This window comes from Sapajus apella, unplaced genomic scaffold (assembly GCF_009761245.1).
Source record: "Sapajus apella isolate SASKATOON/1434 unplaced genomic scaffold, GSC_monkey_1.0 scaffold85, whole genome shotgun sequence".
NCBI classification, from domain to species: Eukaryota; Metazoa; Chordata; class Mammalia; order Primates; family Cebidae; genus Sapajus; species Sapajus apella.
This window is the reverse complement of record NW_022437025.1, coordinates 2,996,802-3,021,216: the sequence shown is the minus strand read 5'-3', so window position 1 is coordinate 3,021,216 and position 24,415 is coordinate 2,996,802. Positions and strand designations below refer to the sequence as shown.

Genomic DNA, 24,415 nt, shown 5'->3' with positions numbered 1-24,415 from the left:
TTGGATTTAAGAACCTTAGTGTTTTATCGCTTCTTGGTCTTTTGGCTGAGATCAAACAAAAAATGTTTAGTGTTTCATGTGAATGAACAGGAACTTTATATTCAGAATCTATTTGTACCTTAGGCTGTCTTACTGTTTCTTCCATTTTTTTTCCCCTGAGAAGACTACAAACTGCTGAGAGTAAAGAACATGCTCTGTTCTCTTTTGAAATATCTCTAATCGGTAGATTCGTGTACAAAGACACAGATTTACAAAGCTGAAAGTGGGTGTATGAAAACGAACACTGCCAAGCACGTCAGGTCACCGAAGACGACAGTGAAAGGTGTGTTCCATTACCGTGTGTCACAGCCTTCCTTCCGCTGGCCATGATGCCATCACAGAGCTGAATGATCTTAGGAATTCCAATGATCTGCTTCGAATGATAGCGTTCATAAGACAGTAATACCAAGAAGAAAAAGATGTTTGGAATGATTGCCTCTGATTCCCTAGAAATGAAAAAATCGACATAGATCTTTCTGTTCAAATGAAGATACACAAATATAATCAACATAAGCAACATAAAATAACTTATGATTCGGCCGTGAGAGCAAGTGCGCATTAAGCTAACAGGTGTCAGTGATCTACTTTCACCCTGTGCCTGCACAGTGCCTCCCGTCAGCTGTCAGTGATCTACTCTCACCTACCCCTGCACAGTGCCTCCCGTCAGCTGTCAGTGATCTACTCTCACCTACCCCTGCACAGTGCCTCCCGTCAGCTGTCAGTGATCTACCCTCACCCACCCCTGCACAGTGCCTCCCATCGGTCAGTGATCTACTCTCACCCTGTGCCTACCACAGTGCAACCCACTTGTGCCCTCATGCAGAGCCAGGACAGGTAAAAGGGTTCAGAGGGAGCAGGTAGAAGGCTGCTGATGGCACAGGGGCACAGCAGCTACGATCTTCCTAGCTCTCCTCTACCCCTTTCCCCCTGAAGAAATTGAGACTCAAAGGAGAAAAAGCAACTTTCCCCGAAACACAGTGGAGGTGTCATGTAATCAGAATAAACTCTGCGTCTCCAGACCGCAGGGAATCTGAGAGCACTTTCCTTCTGCACTAAGTTTTCCTAACTACAGTATTTATTACGTATTTCAGGAATTAAAGAATTTTAATTTTTAATAATTATAAACCTGTAATGGATGTAGCAAGAAGTATTAAAACCTCAACATCTAGCAACAAAATAGCTGCAGTTATAAGTGCACAATTACTAAAGACATCCTTATATAAAAACTGCTTTCTCTAAGAAGATTTAAAAACTAATGCTCCACCACATGAGATTTCATTCTGCCACCTGTCAACACAATTAAATGCTTTGAAATATATAATGAAAACTGACAACACATGGAATTTTCAGATACATAACTACTTCCAAACAAGTCTTGAGATATACATTAATTTTTAAGATAAGCAAAAATGCACAGCATGTTAATCAGACTTCCACTTAAAAAAAACAGCAAAAATGCCTAACAGTACTTTAAACATTCATCTTAATAACCCAAATGACATGTAAGTACACAAGGAGGAGGAAAAAAATCTAAAATAATAAAATGTTATTACCTGAACTGACCCACTTCAATGTATTCAAACTGTTTCAACACAAAGCCAATGAACACCTACGGGAAGGAAGACAGAATTTCACGTCAATAGTAGGATTACAATGTAAAAACGAGGTTTCTACTCCTCCTGTTCATCTGCATAAATTTTAAATTTCTTGAGAGCTGATAAATGTGACTATAAGCATAACTCTACTCTGAAATAATCCTAGATAATTGTAGAGCACATCCAGGAATCCCCTCAACAGCAACTTTACTACACACTGAGGTGAAACCTCAGCGGAAAAACAAATACTAAATTCCAAGAGACGTCAGGGATTACCCAAAAGTACATCTTGGGGACTCATCTGTTCCAGTTAATGGCAGACAGAGTAGAACAGATTCCCTGAAGCTGGTTTAGTAAGAAGATACCCAGAGGAGTCGACATTCTTCCTCCCACCATCCGAGAGGCAGCGCATCAGGGCTGCACGAGAGCCAGTTTTGTGTCACACTAGTATTCCATGCAGCCGCCAGCTTTCCCAATCTGATGGGGAGCTTCCACGGATAAAGCATGGAGCATATGGCGCCGGCTTTTTCAGAGCCTCTGGGCGGAATGCAAACATACAGCAGGTGCTCAATAAACCATTATCAGCATAGAGTTCAATGGTGTGTCTGTTATAGTGTTCTATTCTTGTTCATAAAACCGTCACTGCATTGAATCTTAAGAACTGGGAGAAAGGCACAGAGACTGGCTGATGAAAGGCAATCAGAACAAACAGGAAACCAGAGTGCTCACAGCAGGAACGACCCCACACCACCACGAAGGGCAGCTGGGCATGAGCCTCGCTGGCTGGGGGGGCAGGCGGCAGCGGGACCCAGAGGGAAGCACATGCCAGAGATGAATTCCACATGCCTGCAGAGTGCATGCAGCATGGGGGAGCCTCAAGGCTGTCCTCCCTCAACATGGAAGAGTTGCATGGGGATTGCAGACAGAGAAAGCAACAGAAAGTATTCTACACTGAAGAAAACGCTCTAGCAGAATGACTAAACAATTTGATACAACATTCAAGTCTACCCCTTTTATGTTAGAGTGTGGAGTTGTCTTTTTTTTTCCTACTAAAGACAGCCCCAAAGAGACCATAGTCTGTAATTACCATATGAGAAAATCAGTTTCTACCTATGATGAGTCACAACCACAAGTTATTATTATTACTATTATTTTTGAGACAGAGTCTCGCTCTGTCTCACCCAGGCTGGAGGGCAGTGGCGCAATCTCAGCTCACTGCAACCTCCATCTCCCGGGTTCAAGTGATTCTCCTGCCTCAGCCTCCTGAGTAACTGGGATTACAAGCACCCACCAACTATGCCCAGCTAATTTTTTTTTTTTTTTTTTTTTTAGTAAAGGTGGGGTTTCATCATGTTGGTCAGGCTGTTCTCAAACTCCTGACCTCAAATGATCTACCTGCCTTGGCCTCCCAAAGTGCTGGGACTACAAGCATGAGCCACTGTACCCTGCCAGAGATAGGAATTATTATTATTACTATTATTTTAGAGACAGGTCTTGCCACGTTGCCCAGGCTGAATTCAAACTCCCGGTCTCAAGTGATCCTCCCGCCTCAGACTCCTCAGTAACTAGGACTACAGAGGTGTGCCACCATGCCCAGCTGGTACTGGGACATTTTAAAGAAAAGGTAGACTACACTCTTTGTTCTTACCAGAACGGAACAAATCAGGGATCTGGCTTCTGAAACTGGTTTAGTTTCAGAACTAAACCAGTTGGGGCGCCCCTGCCCTCTTGAGATCCTGCTCCTCTCAGCCCGTGCTGCCCACAGCCATAGACCAGGGCTTCTCCCCAGGCAGCCTCCTAGTGTCAAAGGAAAGGAAAGTTCCCAATGCATGTTTCCTGAGGAGAGCAATGGCCCATTTAGATGGATTTTCTTGGGATAGGTTTTGTGAAAGAAGGGTCAAAGAATCAGGCCAGGGCAAAGCCCACCCCTTGATGCCTCTTTCATTATAGGCAGACCCTGCCCCAATACCCACTGTGGGAAATCAGTGTTGACCTCGTGCCCTCAGTTCTCCTAGGGAAACAGACCCTTTCAGGTGAATAAAAGGGCTGACAGGATCAACAGATAGATGTATGTCTAGAAGGAAACAGAGAAGTGTAATATTTCTATCTCAAAAAAATTCCTACCCCACGTAAGAAAGTAGGCCAAGATCATGGCTCAAAAATGACAGTTAAACTTTGACGATGGAAAGGCAGTTTCATCTGCAGAGATTTAATTGGCATGAATCTTAAGAATGTGTGTCATGAAGGACATGACAGGAAACTGCCTGCTCAGCCCAGTCTTTAGGACCCTAATGTAAGTACTTGTCAGTACGCCACTGCAGGAGGAAGGCAATGCAGCCGAGAGGGAAAGAGTGCAAATGTTTGTGCAGAGCTACACAGCTCCCACGTGAACTCCAGGATCGCGGTTCTCACTTGCTGTCCTTCTATATTCCAATTCCTTTTTAAAGAGGCAAGCTAACCTGTTAGACAGCTTGAAACAGAAGACCGTAACTGATAATCCATCTAAACTAAGTCTCTAGATTTTGCAAAAAATGTTCCCCAAACAATAAATCTTAACTATGTCTTACAATTTAACTCAGGTTAGCTTTGAGTCCGTGGCACTGGGGCAGGGACGCCGACTTGTTGAGGCTAGCTTTGCCCCAGGCCTTGTGCACTAGCTAAGTGCATGAAATAGATAAGCAGCAGCAACTGATGGGGGAAAACACAGTTCACATTTCTTTAAGGTAGATTTCAGTGTCTTTTAGACTAGTTTGTACTAAATTAGGAACAGGTATGATGGATGAAAGATAAAAGTGACAAACCTGATCTGAATCCAGAAGGCAATAATTAACCCGTAACTGAACCAGCTGCGCCAGCAAATCTAAAACCTGCTTCTGTAACTGCACAGACGTTGTTGTTGTGTACTGTTTTAAAGCTTTTATAACAAGAGGCTCAAATAAACGAATGTGATTATGAATAGCATTCTACAAAAAAAAAGAAAGAATCCGTAAGTGAGTCTTCAACTAAAAGCTTCACACAAAATACCTGGAAAGTCTCAGCTCTAGTTTCATCTCTGGCATTGACATGCCTGAGTTCACATGCCGCAGATGGTACCAATTACCTTATCTGCACGGTTCTTTGTGACACTTGTGAGGTTTGTCTTCAACTGGGTAGACACTTTCTGGAGGACATCAAACCATCTGCCAAATGGGAATAAAAGGGAAGCAGAGAATGAGAATATCCTTAAATAATCTCCTGTGCACTCAGATATACTCCTGCTCAAACCTATTTCACATTCACATGATCAGAACGTGTCAGACTGAGAAACAACTTGAAAGGCCACTCAGTGTGGTGGCATCACCCTCTTGAGATAATGACTAGAGTTTACAGCTGCCTGAGAGCCATCAAGTCTCGTCACCCGTAGAAGGCTCCTCAAGTCTGAGCTTTTTTTCTGCTACAGGTAACTGACTACTCAGCCCAGTCTTTAGTGATACTTGAGTGAAAGGTGAAGGTCATTGGAAAGATCCAGTAATTTAGAATAAATCACATGGTTTTGTTGGAGGAAAAGCCTTTAAAGTATTTACATCAATTATATCCTTTCTAAGAAACAATATGAAATTAACTCAAACATGCACACACTCACATGCTTATTAATACCCCAAATAAAGCATTTAAACAGACTTACTCCTGAAACTCGAATATACAGTAAGTACATCACCAACCTACAGCCTGGAACATGGATATTTTCCTTGACTCCTGACTCTAGTGTTTTAATTGTAGCTATTTAATCGCTACGTTTATAAAAGGAAAAACAAAGGATTCCATTATTGCTACTACATAGATTGGCAACTCAAATACCTTTCATTCTTATGGCAATTTAAGAAGTCCTGTATCCCAGGCATTAAAAACACAAACATAAATTTAAGTGAAAAGACACTTCTAGTCGCAAAGTTTATATAACACAAGGTAATATATCCTAGACTCTATGCCCTTCACACACCTCTGCACACCAGCACTACTGTGCTGCAATGAAGCTGTTCTTTCATCCTGTTACAGGCCTGACAAAAGTGCCATCAACACGTGCCACACCACTCTCAAGGGCCAGTGCTTTGAATGGGTGGCAGTTCTGGTTTGCTGACACAATTTGGCAATGAAAGCTGGCTGCTTCTCAGCCACTCAGTGTTCCTCCTTCTCTACCCCCACCTCTGAGATGTGTAAGTCCCAAGCCCATCTCACTCACTGGCCACACACTTCTTGGAAGGCCGGGCTATGCCTTAAATCATCTTTGCATCAACCATTACTTCCTAGAGTTCTTTGAATACAGCAGACTATAAGAAGATGTTGGCTACCATTTTTCGTTTTTATTCTTTTACAAAGTATTTCCTGCTTGCTCTTTCGTGTTTCCACCAACGACAGCATTCTTGCCACAACTGTTACCCCGAGGTGTCGTGCTCCTGCTCCGCCTGCACCATGTTCCTCAGGCTGGCGTCAGCGAGGGCCTGGGTGAAGTGGGTGTACGGGGCCATGAAGCAGTAGTGGTACAAGCCTGGCCTCACACTGGAGGAGCCAAGGCGCTGTACTCGGCCTTGTGACTTGCTGGGGTTGGAAGATAAGCCGTCAAACTGGGAGGCCAAGTTTGTCCCAAACAGGGTCTTCAATAACTATAGTGAAGAAATTGAAGCATCAACAATGTGGCATGAACAACAAACACTTTAAGAATTTCCCACGCAAATACCAAATCCATCTATAAATAACTGGATATGTCAGCAAAGATTCAGACTGTGAAATTCTTCTCGTGAATCACTATTAATACCTCACGAGATACTGTATGAAGTGCTGTTTGTATCTTAAGGGTTTTGGGTCTCCCTGTGATTCTACAGGAGATTGGGCACTCTAAACAAAAACCCCGAGGGACGGGAAGTTAACTAGCGTGGTTGCAGGCGAGCTTCTCATGCCCTTTGCCCTCCACAGTGACAGCCCCTGTCCTGGGAAGCGAAGGGAAGGATGCCTTCTTGGCTCAATCATGGAGTAAGCCGAGGGGTACTAGGCTGGACCTCTCAATCCTTCCAGCTGATCACACCACCAGCACCTGCTTCTTAAGGAGTAGCAGTGTTTTGTCATCATACCCGAAAGTCTTAACAGATACAGGAAAAGAAATGAGGCTCTTACTTGTTGAACACAAACAGTTGCCATCATTGGTTCTCTACTAAAGCAGGATTTCAGGTACCCTAGGATCTCTTCAACACACTGTGGAAAGAACAGTGAGACATTAAGAGACTCAGAGACGACCCATTATTGTACAAAGCCCTAGATAGAAATCAAAAGCACAACACGGCTTCCATTTAAATCATGTAAGTAGTGGAGCAAAATCAGAGGGAAGTTTTCCATTTCTTATTTTGAAGAGTCAGTAAAAAGCCTTGAAGTCCAAGTTATCCCATTCTTTCAGGCATCTATGTATCTCTTTATTAACTCATTCATTCAATAAACTGTTATCAAGTACCTACTGTCTACTAGGTATCCAGTACTATTCTCAGAGCAGAAATTCAGAAGTGTGCAAAGCAGCTAAGAGCTCTGCCTCCATAGGGCCCCTGAATATGTCCAATAAGCACAACACATAATACAGCAATGTGTGATTTACCACAAATTAGCCCTAGAATTGTCTTATAGTGATCTGCAAAATGACCAAAATAACTACCTTAATGTTATTATTCTCACAAGCTATTTTTATCAACATCTATAACAATGTGTACGGCACCCAACGTCCTTTCCAAAATCAAGAAGGGGCTAGGCAGGGTAGTTCATACCAGTAATCCAGGCACTTTCAGAGGCTGAAACAGGTGGATCACTTGAGGTCAGGAGTTCCAGACCAGCCTGACCAATATGGTGAAACCCCATCTCTACTAAAAATACAAAATGAGCCAGATGTGGTGGCATACACCTGTAATCCCAGCTACGTCAGAGGCTGAGGCAGGAGAATCACTTGAACCCGGGAGGCAGAGGTTGCAGTGAGCCGAGATGGCACCACTGCACTTCAGCCTGGACAACAACAGTGCAACTCCAACTCAAAGAATCAAGAAAGAAGAAGATGCCAACTCAAAGAGCGCCACCAATCCAGGCATTCAGAATGCACAGCCTGTTTCGCCAATGCCTGGCTAATCATAAACTGGTTTCTATCAGCTGCTAAAAGCCAACACCAATTAGATTGAAAGTGCTTCCCTCTCCCCTTGTTCGACAAAATACCTCTACTAATAAGCAATAGATTCTTGTTGGCTTCAAATACTCAAGGGCCATACGTTTTTAAAATTCTGATGTACTCAAGTTATATTCTGAATGTGTATGGTTGTTCTCAGAATTGAATTTGTCGTATGGCACTTTTCGTTTTTACTAGCTCCCAGCAGATATCTACTACATGCTAACTGAAAACAGGACAAACAGAGCCTGTGAATCACAATTTGTCTAACAAAGGACCTTAACAAATGTGTATGGAATGCTTGATGTGCACCAGAAACTGAAGCCCTGGAAAGCGGGGAGAAAGCACGCTGTTTCTGGCCTTTGGAGAGCTCCCAGAGTCCCAGGGTACCAAATCCTAGTATCCAATATAAAATATGAGACTTCCACTACTGAGCACAATGAAGGTGACAAACTGGGTTTACCCTCCTGCCTGAAACAACCCAAGAAAACGAAAACCAAAACAGACAAAACCCACAGTCCTCAAGACACTGGACGTCAGCAATGAAGGACAGTGAGCCCTGGGAGACAAGAGACAAAGTGGGCCCTACGACTGCCCAGCTCACTGCTCTGAGAGTTTCTAGGCTGTGGCACAAGGAGGAGGGACAGGCAACTCCCTGAATTGAAGAGGCTCTGTGAATCTAAGGAGACCAACACAGCCACGGTTCATAAGGCCGAGTACCAGAGAAGACAGAACAAGACAGAGAGTGCCCTGGAGATCTGGGGAATGTCCCCCCTCAAGTACTCAGCAAAGCTGTGTGTGTGTGAAAACTACCGGATGCCAGGGAGAGAACCAACTGAAAGGATTAGAGGGAGCAGTGCTCGGTGCTCACACAGGGCTGGAAACAGTCACTGTTCTCAGCAGGCACACTGGAAAACCCGAGCTTTCTGGGTCATTAGGTAGAGTACTCAGGAAGGTCTTGCCTCCTGAGTACTGTAGAGGAATAATTAGTCCTAGACTATGCACTGCTCCAACCCATCTGACAAATTATAAAGCAAGACCCAAAAGAGTACCATCTATATGTAACTCAACTAACCTCAAAACAAAGTTCAAGAAGATTTATGGGAACACAAAAAATATCTAGCAACCAACAAAGTAAAATTCACAATATTGGGCATCCAATCAAAAACCAGCGGGCATGCAAAGAGGTAGGAAAGCACAATCCATGCGGAGTATCAATCAACCAAAAACACCGACAACTGAGACGTTATTATAAGATCTTAGAACTAGCAGAGAAGGACATTAAATCAGCTATTACAACTATGTTCACAAAGCTAAGCAGAGACACAGGGAGAAGTTTTTTAAAGACTTATATCAAACTTCTAAGATAAAAACACAATTAGTGATGTGCACTGAACAGGGGCCAGACACAGTGGCTCACGCCTACAGTCCCAGCACTTTGGGAGGCTGGGGGTGTAAAACATGAGGTCAGGAGAGCGAGACCATTCCTGGCCAACATGGTGAAACCCCATCTCTACTAAAACACAAAAATTAGCTGGGCATGGTGGAGCATGCCTGTAGTCCCAGCTACTTGGGAGACTGAGGCAGGAGAATCACTTGAACCCGGGAGACAGAGGTTGCAGTGAGCCAAGATCATGACACTGCACTCCAGCCTGGAGACAGAGCAAGACTCCGTCTCAAAAACTACAAAAAAAAAAAAAAAAAAAAAGTACTGGTGAGCAAATCTACCTTTACCTGTAAAGACACAGGACAGAGGATAAGATGGTTAATTATCTGGTAATTCTTATGCCAAATGCAAACATTTTCAGAGATAAAATTATTATCTATATGCACCTTTAAAAATATGTACACAAACACAACCATATGGCTGATTTCAGGAATATAAATATCAACTAACGTCAATCTTCATTAAATTGTGACTTGTTAATAATTTATTCTTTGGATAAGGCAGCATTTGACACATTCACTGACTGTAACTGAAAACCATTTCTATATATGGCAGTCATAATAAAAAGGTTAAAAAAAATCCTACATACAAAAAAGAAAATCTTATTTAAAAACTCTCAGAAAATCTTATTTAAAAACTCTCATTTAGATGATTTTTATTTCAGTATATCTCACATTCAAATTTAAAACATCTAGTATTTTCCATTTTGCTAAAATGTGTGACACACGGAGACTGTCAGCCACTAAAGAGCTCTTATTAAGCACAGTGGTTTAGGGCAAAGAGAGGGAGCTCTGAAAAACCATGAGACTTGACTCAGGCTCTGCCACTGACTTATCTGGCCCTGCGAATGGTCACAACTTTCAGTTTCAAGCTATGGTGTCAAATGGGCTAATATGGCTCCATCACAGTGTGGATATAAGATAAAGCGACACTCAAACTAAGTGTTAACAAGAACATCTCTTCGTTCAACAGATGTTCACTGAACAGCACAACCTTTCCGGTACTGCTATGGCACTGAAGAACAAAGAAGTAGCATAAACAGAATGTTTTGTGAAAGTTGCAGATACTTTGAAATCACTTTGTCAGACCCAGACAGAATTGGGCCAGGAAGGCACAAAGGAGATGGGGTTCATGCTTACGTGTCCAAGGTAAGGCCTGTTTCCAAAGACTTTCCAACAACCCCACAAGAAACCCTTCAAGTGCATCCTTTACATACCTGCTGTGCGCAGCTTGCACGTTCCGCATGAATACATATGTTCTATGACCAGATTTATCACTAGCCATTCTTGAGGACTGCAGCAATTCAGCTAAAATCCTCCCCCAGTGAACACCTGCCCAGTGCCTACAATTCCACCAGTGAATGACGACAACTCTGGCTTTCAGCCTCTGGAGCCAATGAACTCGGCTTCCAGGGAGCTTCTGTGATTCTCTCCCTTTCCGACAGTAAGACACCCCCTTACCCTTCCCTCACCAGAGGCACTGGTGGCCGGCCATGCCATGCATGCCAAATTATAATCTTCATTTCTCATCCTAAATTGACCACCTGTATTTGGACATTTCTCTCATGCCTTTTTTTTAGGGTTGACTGTTAGATGATGCTATGGGTCAAAGAGAAAAATGAACAGGAAAAGACAACACAGAGTACAGAGAGAAGCGAGTTTCAAAAGGATGGCCAGGAAAGCCTCACACCAAGGTGACATTACTGAAGTCTCAGCAAGTTTTACTCTCAGGGAACGACAGAGTATCAACACAGCAGGACACTAGAGGGCCATTAAAAATGACAAGTGCACACACTAAATTTACATATGGGTTAAAACATGAGGACTAACAGAGAAGAAACACTAACATGTGTAATGATTAAAACTAGGTAACCTTGTTTGCACGTCCAGATAAAAAGATTCAGAGACATAACAACAAAGGACATACTGCATTTCACTTGGAGACACACGTTTGAAGGGATGCATCTGTCACTCCTTTCAAAATGCATTAGAAAGTAAGCTGTGCTGGTGAATGGGGAGACGGTTACACACACAGAAAGCGAATCTAGCCAAACGTGAACAACTGCAGAAGCTGGATTGTGGGTACACAATAGAGTGTTTACCACAGAATTCTAATTTTCCTATAGTTTTGTGCGGTAGGGGAAATTCCTGGACATAAAGCCAAAGAACATGACTGTCAACCCCAGCTCTGTTACTTCCTCAGGCACAAAGGAGCAAGTCACACCTCCCCCCGACCCCAGTTTTTTTTTTTTTTTTCTTTATGTTCCTTTATTGGAGAGCAAGATTCCTGATCAGTATAATGATGTATTTACTAAGAACAGAGACCTGTGCAGAAATCATACACTATCCATCTAGACAGGTGGTTACACTTTTGCCTATGGATGGAATTGTTCCATTCATCAAGTTTTACACATCAAAAAGCTTTTGAATTTCACCGGACTGTCCATTAATTCACCTCTGAAAAAAGTGACATTTAATTTCAGCTACTATATTTTACAGCATTAAAAAGCTTATGCATTAGGGTGCTTCTCTGCACAATGGCATTGAGCAGACAGAGCTGGGTCCATTATCCCACACAGATTCACGTAGTCACACTTGAGAGCTTTATACCAGACAGCAGGGACAGTTACTGCTAACCATGAGCGCCTATCTCCTTGGCCACATTTTATATAGCCAATGAAGACATGCCAGCAATTGTCCCAAGTACGACTTGGCATTAGAGCACCAGGTCTGTGGATGGTGGTGGCAGGCACTATTATTTTATATCCACATAAAAGGCCAATTTTAAAAACTGCCACTTGGAGACAAAAATCAAGGGCACAGTATACTCAGAAAGTATTGAGCAATCTGGTATTTCAAATGATGTGAATACTTTCAGAAACCAAGGGCAAATTGTACCCATGTTTCTCAGCTATAGAGATATTAATACATTGATTCAGATCCCATTACTCAATCCACATAGCCCTGAGGACATCCTACAAAGTGTGTATCAAAAAACATGAAGCTAGGGTGACAAAGTGTGACAGTGATGTTATACAAGTCAACCTTGGAAGGTCATAGTAAGCATACCTATGCTGAAAGAAAAGCATCAAATCCTTGTGTACATGTTTAGTTTTATTGTAACAAAGCAACTCGCATACTTTTAACGTTTAAAACTGGCATCATCTTTCCTTTCCAGTGAAACAAAAAGAAAATTTAAAAATAAACAGGAACAAGATTACAATAGAGAATGTCAATTCCAAATAAGATCCTACAGCTTCTGCTGATTCTCCCATTGAGTGGCAGGGCTCAAGTCATCGTTGGGAGAGAGTTTATTTTAAAAATGTCATCTTAACTGCAAGGATGTCTGTCAAATGCCACAATTAAACATGCCAAAGGAGAAGCCATGTTGTCACAATGCTCACTTAACCCACCCAAGCTTCTCAAATCGACCTTTGCTGACCTTCTATAACCCCATTTTTTAAAGTTTTTTTTTCTCCCTTTAAACAGGAGGAAGTAGACAGATACATGTTGGTAAATGCTAACTGTCCATATTCACAGAGACACAGTGTACTCTCTGAGCCCAGTATACAGAGGGGCCTAGCACCTTCTGATTCCAGCAAAGCGAAGGAAGCAGGTTTCTCTTTTTCCCACGGAGCTCGGGTGGTGTTGATTCCATACAGTTTTTGTTCAGACAGAAAGGGATAAAAATGAATTTCGAACAGAAAGGGGTAGAGACTCTTTTCCCATTGTATTCGGCTCAAGATATTTCCCCCAAAATAAGTTGAGAACCATGGTGTAGAGAAAAGAGACCTCAAAATTTTTAAACCCACTAATTTTCTAAACTAAACTGGGTCTAAGCTAATACATGATAACAAATGAAAACAGAATACAAATAGACCTTTATCCCAAACTTCATGGCTAAGGCAGAGTCAGACTTGGGTCCCGTGACACGAAGCACGTGGGGCAGGGAGAAGCCTCCCAGAGCCACCCTGAGGAACCAGGCTCCGTCTTAGATGCACTGAGCCCAGAGGACGCACAGCAAGTGTGCCAGCCACAACCCAGGGAGAAGAAAACAAGACACAAACCTTCCCGATGTCCTGCAGTGTTGCCAGCTCTAGAATCTGAGAGAGAACGTCCAAGGCTGAGCGGAGAAACCCCCCAAACTTTTCCGTGCTGCTCTGAAGATCCAAAGTGACCTTGGGAAGGTGAGGGAGAGACACACAGTTACTGGCCCTGTCACAGCCTTGTCACGTACAGCAAAGACACAACCCTCGGCTGCTGCAGCAGGCGCCTCCACTGCGCAGCCCCGTACACTCAGCTTTCGGGCTGTGTCTGTGTGTTTGTCTCCAGCACTGGGGAAATATCTTGGAAAAAAATTCCTTTCAGACAGCTATACAAAAACTATTCTTTCAAAGGCACGTTTCAAGTTACACTGACACTACTGAAAGAAGTAATTCCTAACATTCTTTCATAATGAGAAAAAAGTGGTTAAATGTCCATCGTAATCAGTATCTGGTATGTGGTATATGAAAAAATAGATAATACGAAGACCTATTTCTTACACGTTAGGATCCCTGGGAGATATCACTATCAAATTCACACATGGTTGTTCAATTTGACTATAATAAAATATTAAATCAGGTGTAAGTGTGCTAAGATTCTTAAAGATTTTGTGTAATTACATTGTAGAGCAATTCTATTTTACAGACTCAGAGAATGGGTCAGGACAAAAGGCATCATGTACAACAAGAAGGGTGAGGCGAGACTGACTAGGAAAATAAACATTGCAAAAATATTACCTCAGAAAAGAAGGTGCTCCGTGAACATAAATCTAAGAACCCTTGCAAAAAGGAAGCTTTCTCTGGGCAAAGTCAGAAGCAGACAAGAGACACAGAAACTGAAAATGTGAGTGGATGTAAATACCATGACTACACTAGGATCAACCTGGGTGTGCCCTCAGCAGGCCAGCCAAAGGAAAGGAAAATCCAGCAGCGAGACCACTGAAGGTCCAAGGGATGAGCTGACATGGCGATGTGAGATGAAGAGCCCAGGGAAGAAAGGGTTCTCCCCCAATCGGCATGGCAATCTGACTTCTCCTGGACAGCAGGCAAGTGGAAGAGGAGGCACGGAATTCTGGAGGGAGAAAGTCTAGGTCTCAAATAAGGGAAAGGAGGTCATGAGATGAGAATTAAGATGAAAAAGGCAGCCTCCAGGTTTTCAGAAGAGCTATAAACATCCTGTGGAGACTCAAAACCAAATCAAGAAACCAGGGAAGACAAGGAATCAGAGGGGAGCAAGAAGGCCCATACAAAAAATGGGGAGTGCAGACGCTGAGCAACTCAGGAGAAGGAACCAAGGATACCAGAGGTGATACTCAAAGATCCAGCAAGACATGCCAGCCACTCCAAACACACATCAGCTGAGAAGCTGCACAGCAGGAGCTGACCACGGGGATGACAAAGCAAAGGAAACAGGAGTCCAAGATGCCAGGGAGGCCAGAATTACAGCAGAACATGCTGGAGTCCAGGGTATTCAGGAAGGAAAATAATTAACAGAGAGCAAGCACTGGGAACACAGAAAGGTACCCTGAAATTCAAGATACTATGAGTTGAAAACAGGTGGAAAAGAAGTATCTTCTCTCTATGGCATTTTTCAACATGTTCTCTTCTACTTTGGGACCTGCCTAAGAACCATGCAGCTTAGGACTCCAAATCTTGTAAAATATGAAGACTTTGATCTTTCTTTTTCTTTTTTTTCTTTTTCTTTAAATAGAGACGAGGTTTCACCATGTTGGCCAGGCTGGTCTTGAACACCTGACCTCAGGTAATTCACCCACCGTGGCCTCCCAAAGTACTGGGATTACAGGCATGAGCCATCTTTCCCGGCCAGACTTTGATCTTTCAAAATTATCAAACATCCTTCAGAAAAGAAGCCACATAAGTTTAATAAATGATTTCCAGGAAAAATACCCATGAGAAGTATCTACTAGTAACAAAAACAGAGGAATACCTAAGGATTCATTTATCAAGAAATGTGCAAGAGGTATGTGAAATAATCTTTAAAGTTTTTTAAAAATAATTTAAATTTCACATGCTTGAGATGATTTAAAAAGTTTTGAACAAATAGAAAAGCATCCCACATTCTGGACAGGGTGACTTATCATCTAAGGTATAAGTTCTCCCTAAATTAATCTACAAATAAGTTGATTCTATTGCTCACATGCCAAAATCAACAAAGAAGAATATCTGGAAAATTCTAAAGAGCAACAGGGGAACTGATCCCCTCATAAATACCATGAAGCTACAACAATTAAGAGGTATAATTCTGGCCAGGTGCAGTTGCTCACGCATATAATCCCAGCAGTTTGGGAGGCCAAGGAGGGAGGACTGCTTAAACCCAGGAGCTCGAGACCAGCCCAGGCAACTTAGGGAGACCCTGTCACTACAAAAAATACAAAAATTAGCTGGGTATGGTGACACATGTCTGTAGTCCCAGGTACTCAGGAAGCTGAGGTGGGAGGATCACTTGAGCCCCGGAGGTCAAGACTGCAGTGAGCAATGCTTGCACCACTGCACTCCAGCCTGGGGACAGGGCAAGATGCTATCTAAAAAAGAAAAAAGAAAAAAAAAGGATGGTTCTAATAGATGACCAGATAGATCAATATAACAAAATAATAAATGAAACTAATGGAACTAGAGAACTGTGAGAATGTAAGTAACCCAATTAGCGCAGAAAAATTCTTCTGTAAACAGCACCGGGGACAACCAAAACCAAAAATTAAATTAGATGCGTACTTCATATCTCCAGATTGCAGATGAATAGAAAATTTTAAAGTTAAAAAAAAAGACCTAAAAAATGAAACATCCGTATACAGAAAGGCTGGCTCTTGGGGGTATCTGGTGAACAGTTCCTCACACTGATGTGAACTTTCCCCAGCTGATAACAAGTGGCTCACCATGCCCAGATTATTTGAAATGCATGGTTTATACCGAATGCTTGCTTTCCTTCTGCGAGTCTGGAATTCTGGCTCATATTAGGCAGGGGGTGCCTGCAAGGCCAGCATGTTGCTGTAGTTTCATGTGAGCCTCACGGGAGGGGAGGAAGCCTGTACACAGATCCTTCCAGGCTCCACCAGGACCACTTCCCTGCATAACCTGGCGGCACATCCTCACTCTGTCACTGTCATAAATCTTAGCTGTGATTACAAACAATATGAAAATCCAAAATATCTGTATGGTAGAAGCTATCATAAACAAAGCTGAAAGGCAAACTTGAAAAAACTAATTGTGACTCATATCTCAAAGGGCTAATACGTTGTACAAATCACAGGAAAAACATCAGCAATCCCTTAGACATAAGGATGTGTGCATAGATATTGACAAAAGAGGCAGAGCCCGTACCTTGTAGTTAGCGTGCGTAGCTTTCAGGACATCATGCAGTTTGAGGTATGAAGGAAGGTGATAGAAACTCCCCAGTGATGAGGATTTACTTGTTGTAACAGGCCCCGAAGTATCAGACTGTCTAGAGGCTTTAAAAATACACACAAAAGATAAACTTAGATCAAAATAACTTGCCAAGTTTTAAAGAGATTACTGGAAATAATGAATTTTTTTAAAGCATCATGGTATGAAAATATTCAAATATTTCCTCTGACCTTTTGATTAACTAGAAGTAATGAGAAATTGACTAACAAACCTAAGTAGAGCCTAAGTACTAAAAAAAAAAAAAAAAAAGAAGAGCGGTGTGCATAGCTGCTTTATTGTGGTTGTTTGTTTGCTTTGTGAGAAATCAGTTTGAGAATCATAGGAGCAGTTAATTCAAGGACCACTGGCCAATTCCAGAACCTCTCTGAGCCTAAGATTCCTTAGTGGCCAACAACTTCATGAGCCCGCCAAGTAATCAAACAGGGATGACGTAAAAATATTTTAAAGATGGTAAAGTGGTAAAGGCACAAACGTTATCATTAAACCGGTAGTAAATCTGAATGTGCCAAGCACTTTATACAATTATCCCACTCCAGTTTGAAGACTTTTGACTTGGAGTCCTTAGTTTATTTAATTCATCAGAAAGATGATAGACATACTGATAATTTTGCACATGTAAAGGCTGAGGCTTTTCAATAGGTAAATCTTCCATCTGTACTACAGCCAACCCTTAGAAAAGAACCCCTTTTAAAACACTTTAGGCCGGGTGCAGTGGCTCACACCTGTAATCCTAGCATTTTGGGAGGCTGAGGCAGGCGGATCACTTGAGGTCAGGAGTTCAAAACCAGCCTGGCCAACATGGTGAAACTCCGTCTCTACTAAAAGTACAAAGATCAACTGGGTGTGGTGGCACATGCCTATAATCCCAGCTACTGGGCAGAGTGGGGCAGGAGAATTGCTTGAACCCACCAAGCAGAGGTTGCAGTGAGCTGAGATTGAGGCACTGTACTCCAGCCTGAGCAAAGAAGCAAGACTCCGTTTAATGTCTTGGTCAAGGATACAAAATTTCATTTATAGACAGGAGGAATGAGTTCAAGAGATCCGTAAAGCATGGTGACTGTAGTTAATAACAAGACACCATATGCAGGAAAATCACTGACAGAGTGGATTTTAAGTGTTCTCAACACAAAACAATGCCATGTGAGGTGATGCATAGGTTAATTTGCCATTCCACAAAGCATATGTATTTTTTTTCCTATTTTTTTTCTGAGACAGAGTCTCGCTTTGTTGCCCAGGGTGGAATGTAGTGGCATGATCTCAGCTCACTCCGCCTGCCAGGTTCAAGTATTTCTTTGGCTTCAGCCTCCCGAGTGGCTGGGACTACAGGTATGCACCACCATGCCCAGCTATTTTTTTTTTTTTTTAAAGTAGAGATAGGATTTCACCATGATGGCCAGGCTGATCTCGAACTCCTGACCTTGTGATCCACCTGCCTCGGCCTCCCAAAGTTCTGGGATTACAGGTGTGAGCTAGCGCACCCAGCCAATGCATACATATTTCCAACATCATGTTGTACATCGCAGCTATTTATAACTTTGTCAATTATAAATAAATAGCCTTGATATAAATACCCACAAAACAAATGGGAGAACCATTACTGGCCCCTAGGCGCCAAGAGACAGCGTGAGAATGGGTTTGGAGGGAGACTGCATAGACAGGCAGACAGGCGTCCAGGACAGCAGAGGCAGCAGTCACTTCATGCTTTGCCAGGCTCCTCTCCTGCCCCTGCCAGTACCCACCCAGAGCAGTATGGGTGGGAATTCGATAAGCTGCAGTCATACCTAAATCGTAGCCCCTTCCGTTCTGACATTTTCATGGGTAAAAAAAGGTCCTCCAAACTTGTGAATGGTTTAAGCTCCTCCAACTCAGATTAATTAATCTCTACTTTATCTCTCCTTTAGCTCTTCCAAATGTAAACATTCCATTTCCAATCAGAATTTTTGACATATGAGAATCAATTTTTTCACTCACTACATCTATTCCAAAGCATCTATACCACTTCGCTTACTGAGTATCAGGAGGCCTCTCCAGCTATCGCCTGCGACAGGGAAGCACAGGAGGGAGAGGCTCCTTGCCAGGGCTGTAAGCCTGGAGGCTGCAGGGGCTGCATGTCAGCAGGGGGCTCTTACAGATGCTTCAGACCAAAAGGTGGTCTGTGAATGCTAGTCATTAGTTTCTGATATCTTGAACCACACCTGGGGAAACATTCTCTCACTTTACTGATACGTATTATATTTCTATAAAATACCAGGTTACTTAAATCCTACATTTCTACATGACAGATGCTGCACTCCTGCCCCTCCCTTCCCCACATGTCTCCTACCTGCACTGGCCTCACTGCCTTTCTTGGGACTCAGTGGTACAGATGCTTGTTCTGCTGGTTCTTTCTCCTTCCCCTTTCGTCGGATGGGACTTAGAGAAGGGGGGTTTGTTAGAGAAGGCAAGGCTGCCTAAAATAGAAAAACAAAAACAAGTGAAGTACAACAAAACAGAAACTGAAAATTAGAATATTTGGTTTTACCGTTTATCAGAAAGAGCTAACCCATGTCATTCATATTGTTCTTGGACCCCTATTTGTACAGTTCAGACACTGTACACATTTTATTTCCTTTTATCCACACAACAGTACATAGTAGGGACTGGCCCACAACTTCCAAACAGGAGCACAGAGAACAAGTTGGAAGGAGCCCTCAGGCCCATACCCTCCAGCAGCAAACAACCAAGGCATTCTGTGTTAGCCATGACATGAAAAGGGTACAAGGCAGCATTTTTTTCTTTTTGTTTTTTTGAGACAGGGTCTCACTCGTCACCCAGGATGGGGTACAATCATAGTTCATTGCAGCCTCAACCTTCCAGGCTCAAGCAATCCTCCTCTTCAGCCTCCAGAGTAGATGGGACCACAAGCACACGCCACCTCACTCAGCTAATGTTTTAATTTCTTGAAGAGACAGGACCTCACCCTATGATAGCCAGGCTGGTCTCGAACTCCAAGCTCAAGTGATTCTCCCATCTCAGCCTCCCAAAGTGCTAGAATTACAGGCATGAGCCACCGTGCCCAGCCCAAAGCAGCACTTTAAACTCCCTTTTCTAAAAGAGGAAACAGGCTCAGAGAGGAAGTAACTTATTCAAAGTCGCAGCTGGTTAGCAGCAAAGCTAGAAGCCAGCAAGTCTACATGTATTCATAAAGCCCAAATACACAACACATGAGAGCATGTAGAACATCCAGGCTCCCAACACTCCAGGAGGCAGCCATCATTAATCATCTGAATCCGGGAGGCGGAAGTTGCAGTGAGCCGAGACCGTGCCATTGCACTCCAGCCTGGGCTACGAAAGCAAAACTCCGTCTCAAAAAAAAAAAAAAAAACAGTAAGTGAACTGGTCTATCTTAAATCCATTATGCAAAGAGTTAATATTTGTTTTGAAGCTGATTTTATTGCTTCACAGAAAAGCAACACTGTCCCTCAGATTAGCAGAACTTTCTACAACCATAGAAACGCTCTACAACTATGCCAGCTAGGACAGTAGCCACTAACCAAGATTTAAGGAGACATCAATGAGGTGCTTAGCCAGGAACATCAATTCTGAGCTTTCTTGGCTAATGCTGGAAACCTAAAACTAATGCTAGCTATTTCCCTCTTAGGGGTAACAGTGATTGATGATACCAAAAGAGCTACAAAACACATGGTCACATTTTTTTCTTTTGAGACACAGACTGACTCTGTCGTCCAGGCTGGAGTGCAGTGGCATAATCAAGGCTCACCACAAACTCTGCCTCCCAGGTTCAAGTAATTCTCCTGCCTCAGCCTCCCGAGGAGCTGGGATTACAGGCATGTAGCACCATGCTCATCTAATTTTTTTGTATTTTTAGCAGAGATAGGGTTTCATGATGTTAGCCAGGCTGGTCTCGAACTCTTGGCCTCAAGTGATCCACCCGCCTGAGCCTCCCAAAGTGCTAGAATAATAGGCCTGCACCACTGCATCCAACCATATGGTCACATTTTGATGTTAAATTTAGTGTCACAATCTGAGCAATTTTGTTCATTTAAAGCAAAAGAGAATAAAGAAGGGACAGATTACTAAATAAAGGTATTCTGGAAGCCCACAGTCATTAGGGCTGTATTAATCCAACACCTGAGTGGGATGTTACCTTTATTGCAGGTCCAGGAGCCACGTCGTCCAGGACGTGAGCACAAATGTTAATCACCTTCAGCAGGTGAGAGAAGAGCTGCTCCACCATGGGCACCAGGGCCCGGTCCCCCAGGGCTGGCCAGACCTCCTCTTGCTTGGTGGCTGCTGGGTTGGCTTCTTCTTCAGAGGTCCATGAACTTCTCAGAGATTTGGGAGCACTGGCTGTGATAGGGCCATAGACATTACCTTCCCACCCTGATAGCACGAGAAGGGCAAACTGCTTGGGGAACTGAAGTCATTTAAGATCCTACCTATTTAGGCCTGTCTTAATAAAAAATAAAAATAAAAATAAAAGACCCTATCTGTGTTGAGAGTTGGTCAGACATCTGTGCCTGATATTCAACTGACAGGCCAAATTCAAGCTGAAACTGATGCTTCCCCTGCAAGTATGTGTTCCCAATATCCACAACTGTCACTGCCACACACCTGCCCAGGATGTGCAGTCATCCTGGGTGTCTTGGTCCTGAAAACCAAAGTCCAGTTGGCGACCCAGGCCTGGTGATTCTGCCTCCTTCGTTCTCTTACCATCAGTGCCCTCCCGACAATCCCAAAGCAATTGTCTTGGTTTAGACTTCCCATCTCTTGCCTTAGCATCAACATTAATCTCCTGAGTCTCTCTCCCTTCTCCTCCAGCCCACACTCAAGTTGGCTGAATGATCTTATTAAAATACTCATCTACCAGTCCCTTTCACAAAACTCTCCTATAGCCTCCTGAAGCAGAGTGCAGGTCCCAATTCTTTCATGGAGATTGGCAGCTTCTCCCCAAATCAGTTTCAATGGACCCTACCTTCCTTGCTGCCCACATCCTCCATGCTCATCGCCAAGCTGCTGCACCATCTCCCTGCTGTGCCCTTTCCCACCAGCCCAAGGAGAGTGATCATGGCCACTCTGTGTGACCACTGCACTTTTGTCTACATGTCTCCCCCTCTAATCTAAAACTGACTTGAGAATGGAGTCCATTTATTATACTTTCTTATCACCCCAGTGCCTGAGGCAGTGCTGGCATATAGTGCCCAATAAAATGAAATTCAAAATGAGTTTACTTGTAGTTAACTGAGGGGCTAGATTGGGATGAGGCTACTTTAAAATACTCAGCATAGAACAGCTGCCAACCATGCATTTATGCATATAGGTAACATCTGAAATTTGACTAAACAGACAAGCCATCACTGGCAATGACCTTTTAATAGTTTTCCCTCATTTGCTCGCCACCCCCATTCCCCATAAGAAAATCAAAATCCAACTCCTGGAGTCCCTGTTTCAAGTCAGCACCAGTACCTGCAAGCAAGTTTCCGGCCAAAATCAAAGCATCTTGATGGGCTGAGAGATCCAATGGGAACCAAGCTGATGAGAGCAGGGTCAGAATCATCGTGGCCATCCCAATGGTACAGCTCTTCCTACACTCATCTGAGGCACTCAGTGGGGGCACTCTGGAAGCAGACATTGGCAAGGTCAAATTATAGACAATTTTCAAGCAAACAATAATCTTTCTTTCTCTTGCCATTCCAAGAGGAAGGCATGTCACAACATAGTTCATACCAGCTCGGAAACTGCTTTCACTATTGTTAATCAACTAACATCTTTCCTATAAATCAAAGCTCCATAAAAATCAAGACAGAAATGAAATCAGGCAGATCTGATGAAAAGTACTGGGGCCTAAGTGTCCAATGAAGAAGGCTTCACTAGGGCATATAACGATGGTTATATGCCAAACTAAACTGGAGCTGAGACATTTGGGCATCGTAATGTCATTGGGTAAACAGGCACAAAATAAAAGGGAACTGGCTGGGGTGAGCTCTTAATTAACATGGAAAAATAGTGTACTTGATACACAATGGGGCAGGTTTGACATGGTTAGTTTTCCTGATATTAATATTACACTGGTTCCCCGATGGTATCCTTTAATACCCCATATCTCCTAATAAAAATTATAGGAGGACAAATGGCAATCTCATATAAGCAGGACTACTCAGGGCTCAATCCCCTAGAAAAGACAGTATAAGTCAAACTACCAGCAGCCAAACCCCAACCACCTGAGGTGCTGACTGAGGATGAACAGAACATGAAATAGGTAGGGGAGAAGAGAAATCACAAACATCAAACCCTTGTGAACAGATGCAGAAATGAGATTATGGTATCTACCCATTTTTTTTTTAATTTTATCATTTAAATCTGTTTTAAATTTTAAAAAGTATTAGACCTGTATGTTTACTTTAATGGATTTTTAACTTTCTTTAAATTAATACATTCTAGTCCGATGCCAAAGTTGCTCAGAAGTCAAGTCTAGTGCTGGACCTATGACTTACACACGTTGGTTGCGCAGTCGGTATGTGTGCAAAGTGGGAAAGCAATCATTCTAGAGCAGAGAATGTAATCTACTTCAAGCAAATGTCAGTTGTTCATTCAGTGACACACAAGAAATCTGCAGGTTTACTTCCCAATGTGACGTGAGTCACCAAAATCATTCTCAGTAACTGATAAACAAAATGAAAGCTTATTCCTGAATGCTGGAGGAGACCTGAAATTATTTCGCAGATGCTAGGAGGGCCATCTACTGGAGGAAAGTCATGTTGAAATAAAAGCTGTTAATGTAAGTACAGTAGTTCCTAAATCATCACCATTTCATATGCTAGGTCACATTTAAGTGAAGAAAGGTTCCTGACCTTCTAATGCACAGTGAAGAATTCTGGAAAGAATCAAGCTAACAAGAAAAGTCTTTTGCCAGCATATGAAAATTCTCTTAAATGAACGCGAAGGTCAAACCCTCAAATTCCTCAATGTGCCTAAGAACATGCAGCATTCGATTCGCACAGCTGCTGTCACTAGTTTCACACACTAATACAGTGGAAACAAGTATTCCATCAGACGTGTTTCCAAAAAGCCAAATTGATAAAAGACTTAGAAAGAAAAAGGGGACCCTAATAACTATGTACCATATTGTTACAGACAACTATGAACACATGCTGAGGAAAATACGTACCCACAGTGCCAGCCTAAACTCCAAATGCAAACCGGGAAGGCAGTAGAAAGGAGACACAGAGCTTCGCAGCACCCAAACTACAGAAGAAAGAAACAGCGAAATCACACCCAGACACCACGAGGGTTTATTGAATTTAGTTTCCTTTTACCCATTGTAAAAAGTGTAAACACTGGGAAGAAATCCGAGATCTATATATGATAACCACAGGATATCCATCCCACCATAGTACAACTTCCTACTTTGAACAGCTGAAATACGTGTTATTGGAATGGCAATTACATTCCAACGAAGAGAGGCTCCTGTGCTGCCCACGCCCTGGAATGCTCTCCCCAACTTCCACCCCTCAGCTGCCCCTGCACATCCTCAGAAGTTGAGCTCCAGCTGACTGTGTCATCCCCCCGACCAGCCTGCAGAGACCATAAGGGCAGGAATCCCGTTTTTACATCCCAAGCCTACAACAGTGTCTGATACATGTCAGCCACAATAAAAATAAATAAGCAAAGTTTACAATATTTTGAGCAAATCAAGGGAA

The 24,415-nt window shown here is 42.9% G+C and overlaps 1 protein-coding gene across 3 annotated transcripts in view; it reads right to left on the bottom strand.

Annotated features, from left to right (window-relative positions):
• The window catches only part of HTT (huntingtin), a 153,332-nt gene that overhangs the window by 63,354 nt on the left and 65,563 nt on the right, over positions 1-24,415 (bottom strand). For 2 of the 3 annotated variants that reach the window (XM_032254022.1, XM_032254021.1), the window contains exons 24-35: positions 23,884-23,960; positions 22,182-22,333; positions 20,863-21,065; positions 19,039-19,165; positions 16,632-16,759; positions 13,317-13,427; positions 6,783-6,860; positions 6,051-6,274; positions 4,735-4,813; positions 4,436-4,597; positions 1,593-1,648; positions 337-485 (exon numbers count right to left, since the gene is read on the bottom strand). In XM_032254022.1, coding sequence (XP_032109913.1) covers positions 337-485; positions 1,593-1,648; positions 4,436-4,597; positions 4,735-4,813; positions 6,051-6,274; positions 6,783-6,860; positions 13,317-13,427; positions 16,632-16,759; positions 19,039-19,165; positions 20,863-21,065; positions 22,182-22,333; positions 23,884-23,960 — 1,546 coding nt within the window. The remainder of the gene's footprint in view (positions 1-336; positions 486-1,592; positions 1,649-4,435; positions 4,598-4,734; positions 4,814-6,050; positions 6,275-6,782; positions 6,861-13,316; positions 13,428-16,631; positions 16,760-19,038; positions 19,166-20,862; positions 21,066-22,181; positions 22,334-23,883; positions 23,961-24,415) is intronic. The other variant, XM_032254023.1, reaches the window with a different exon arrangement.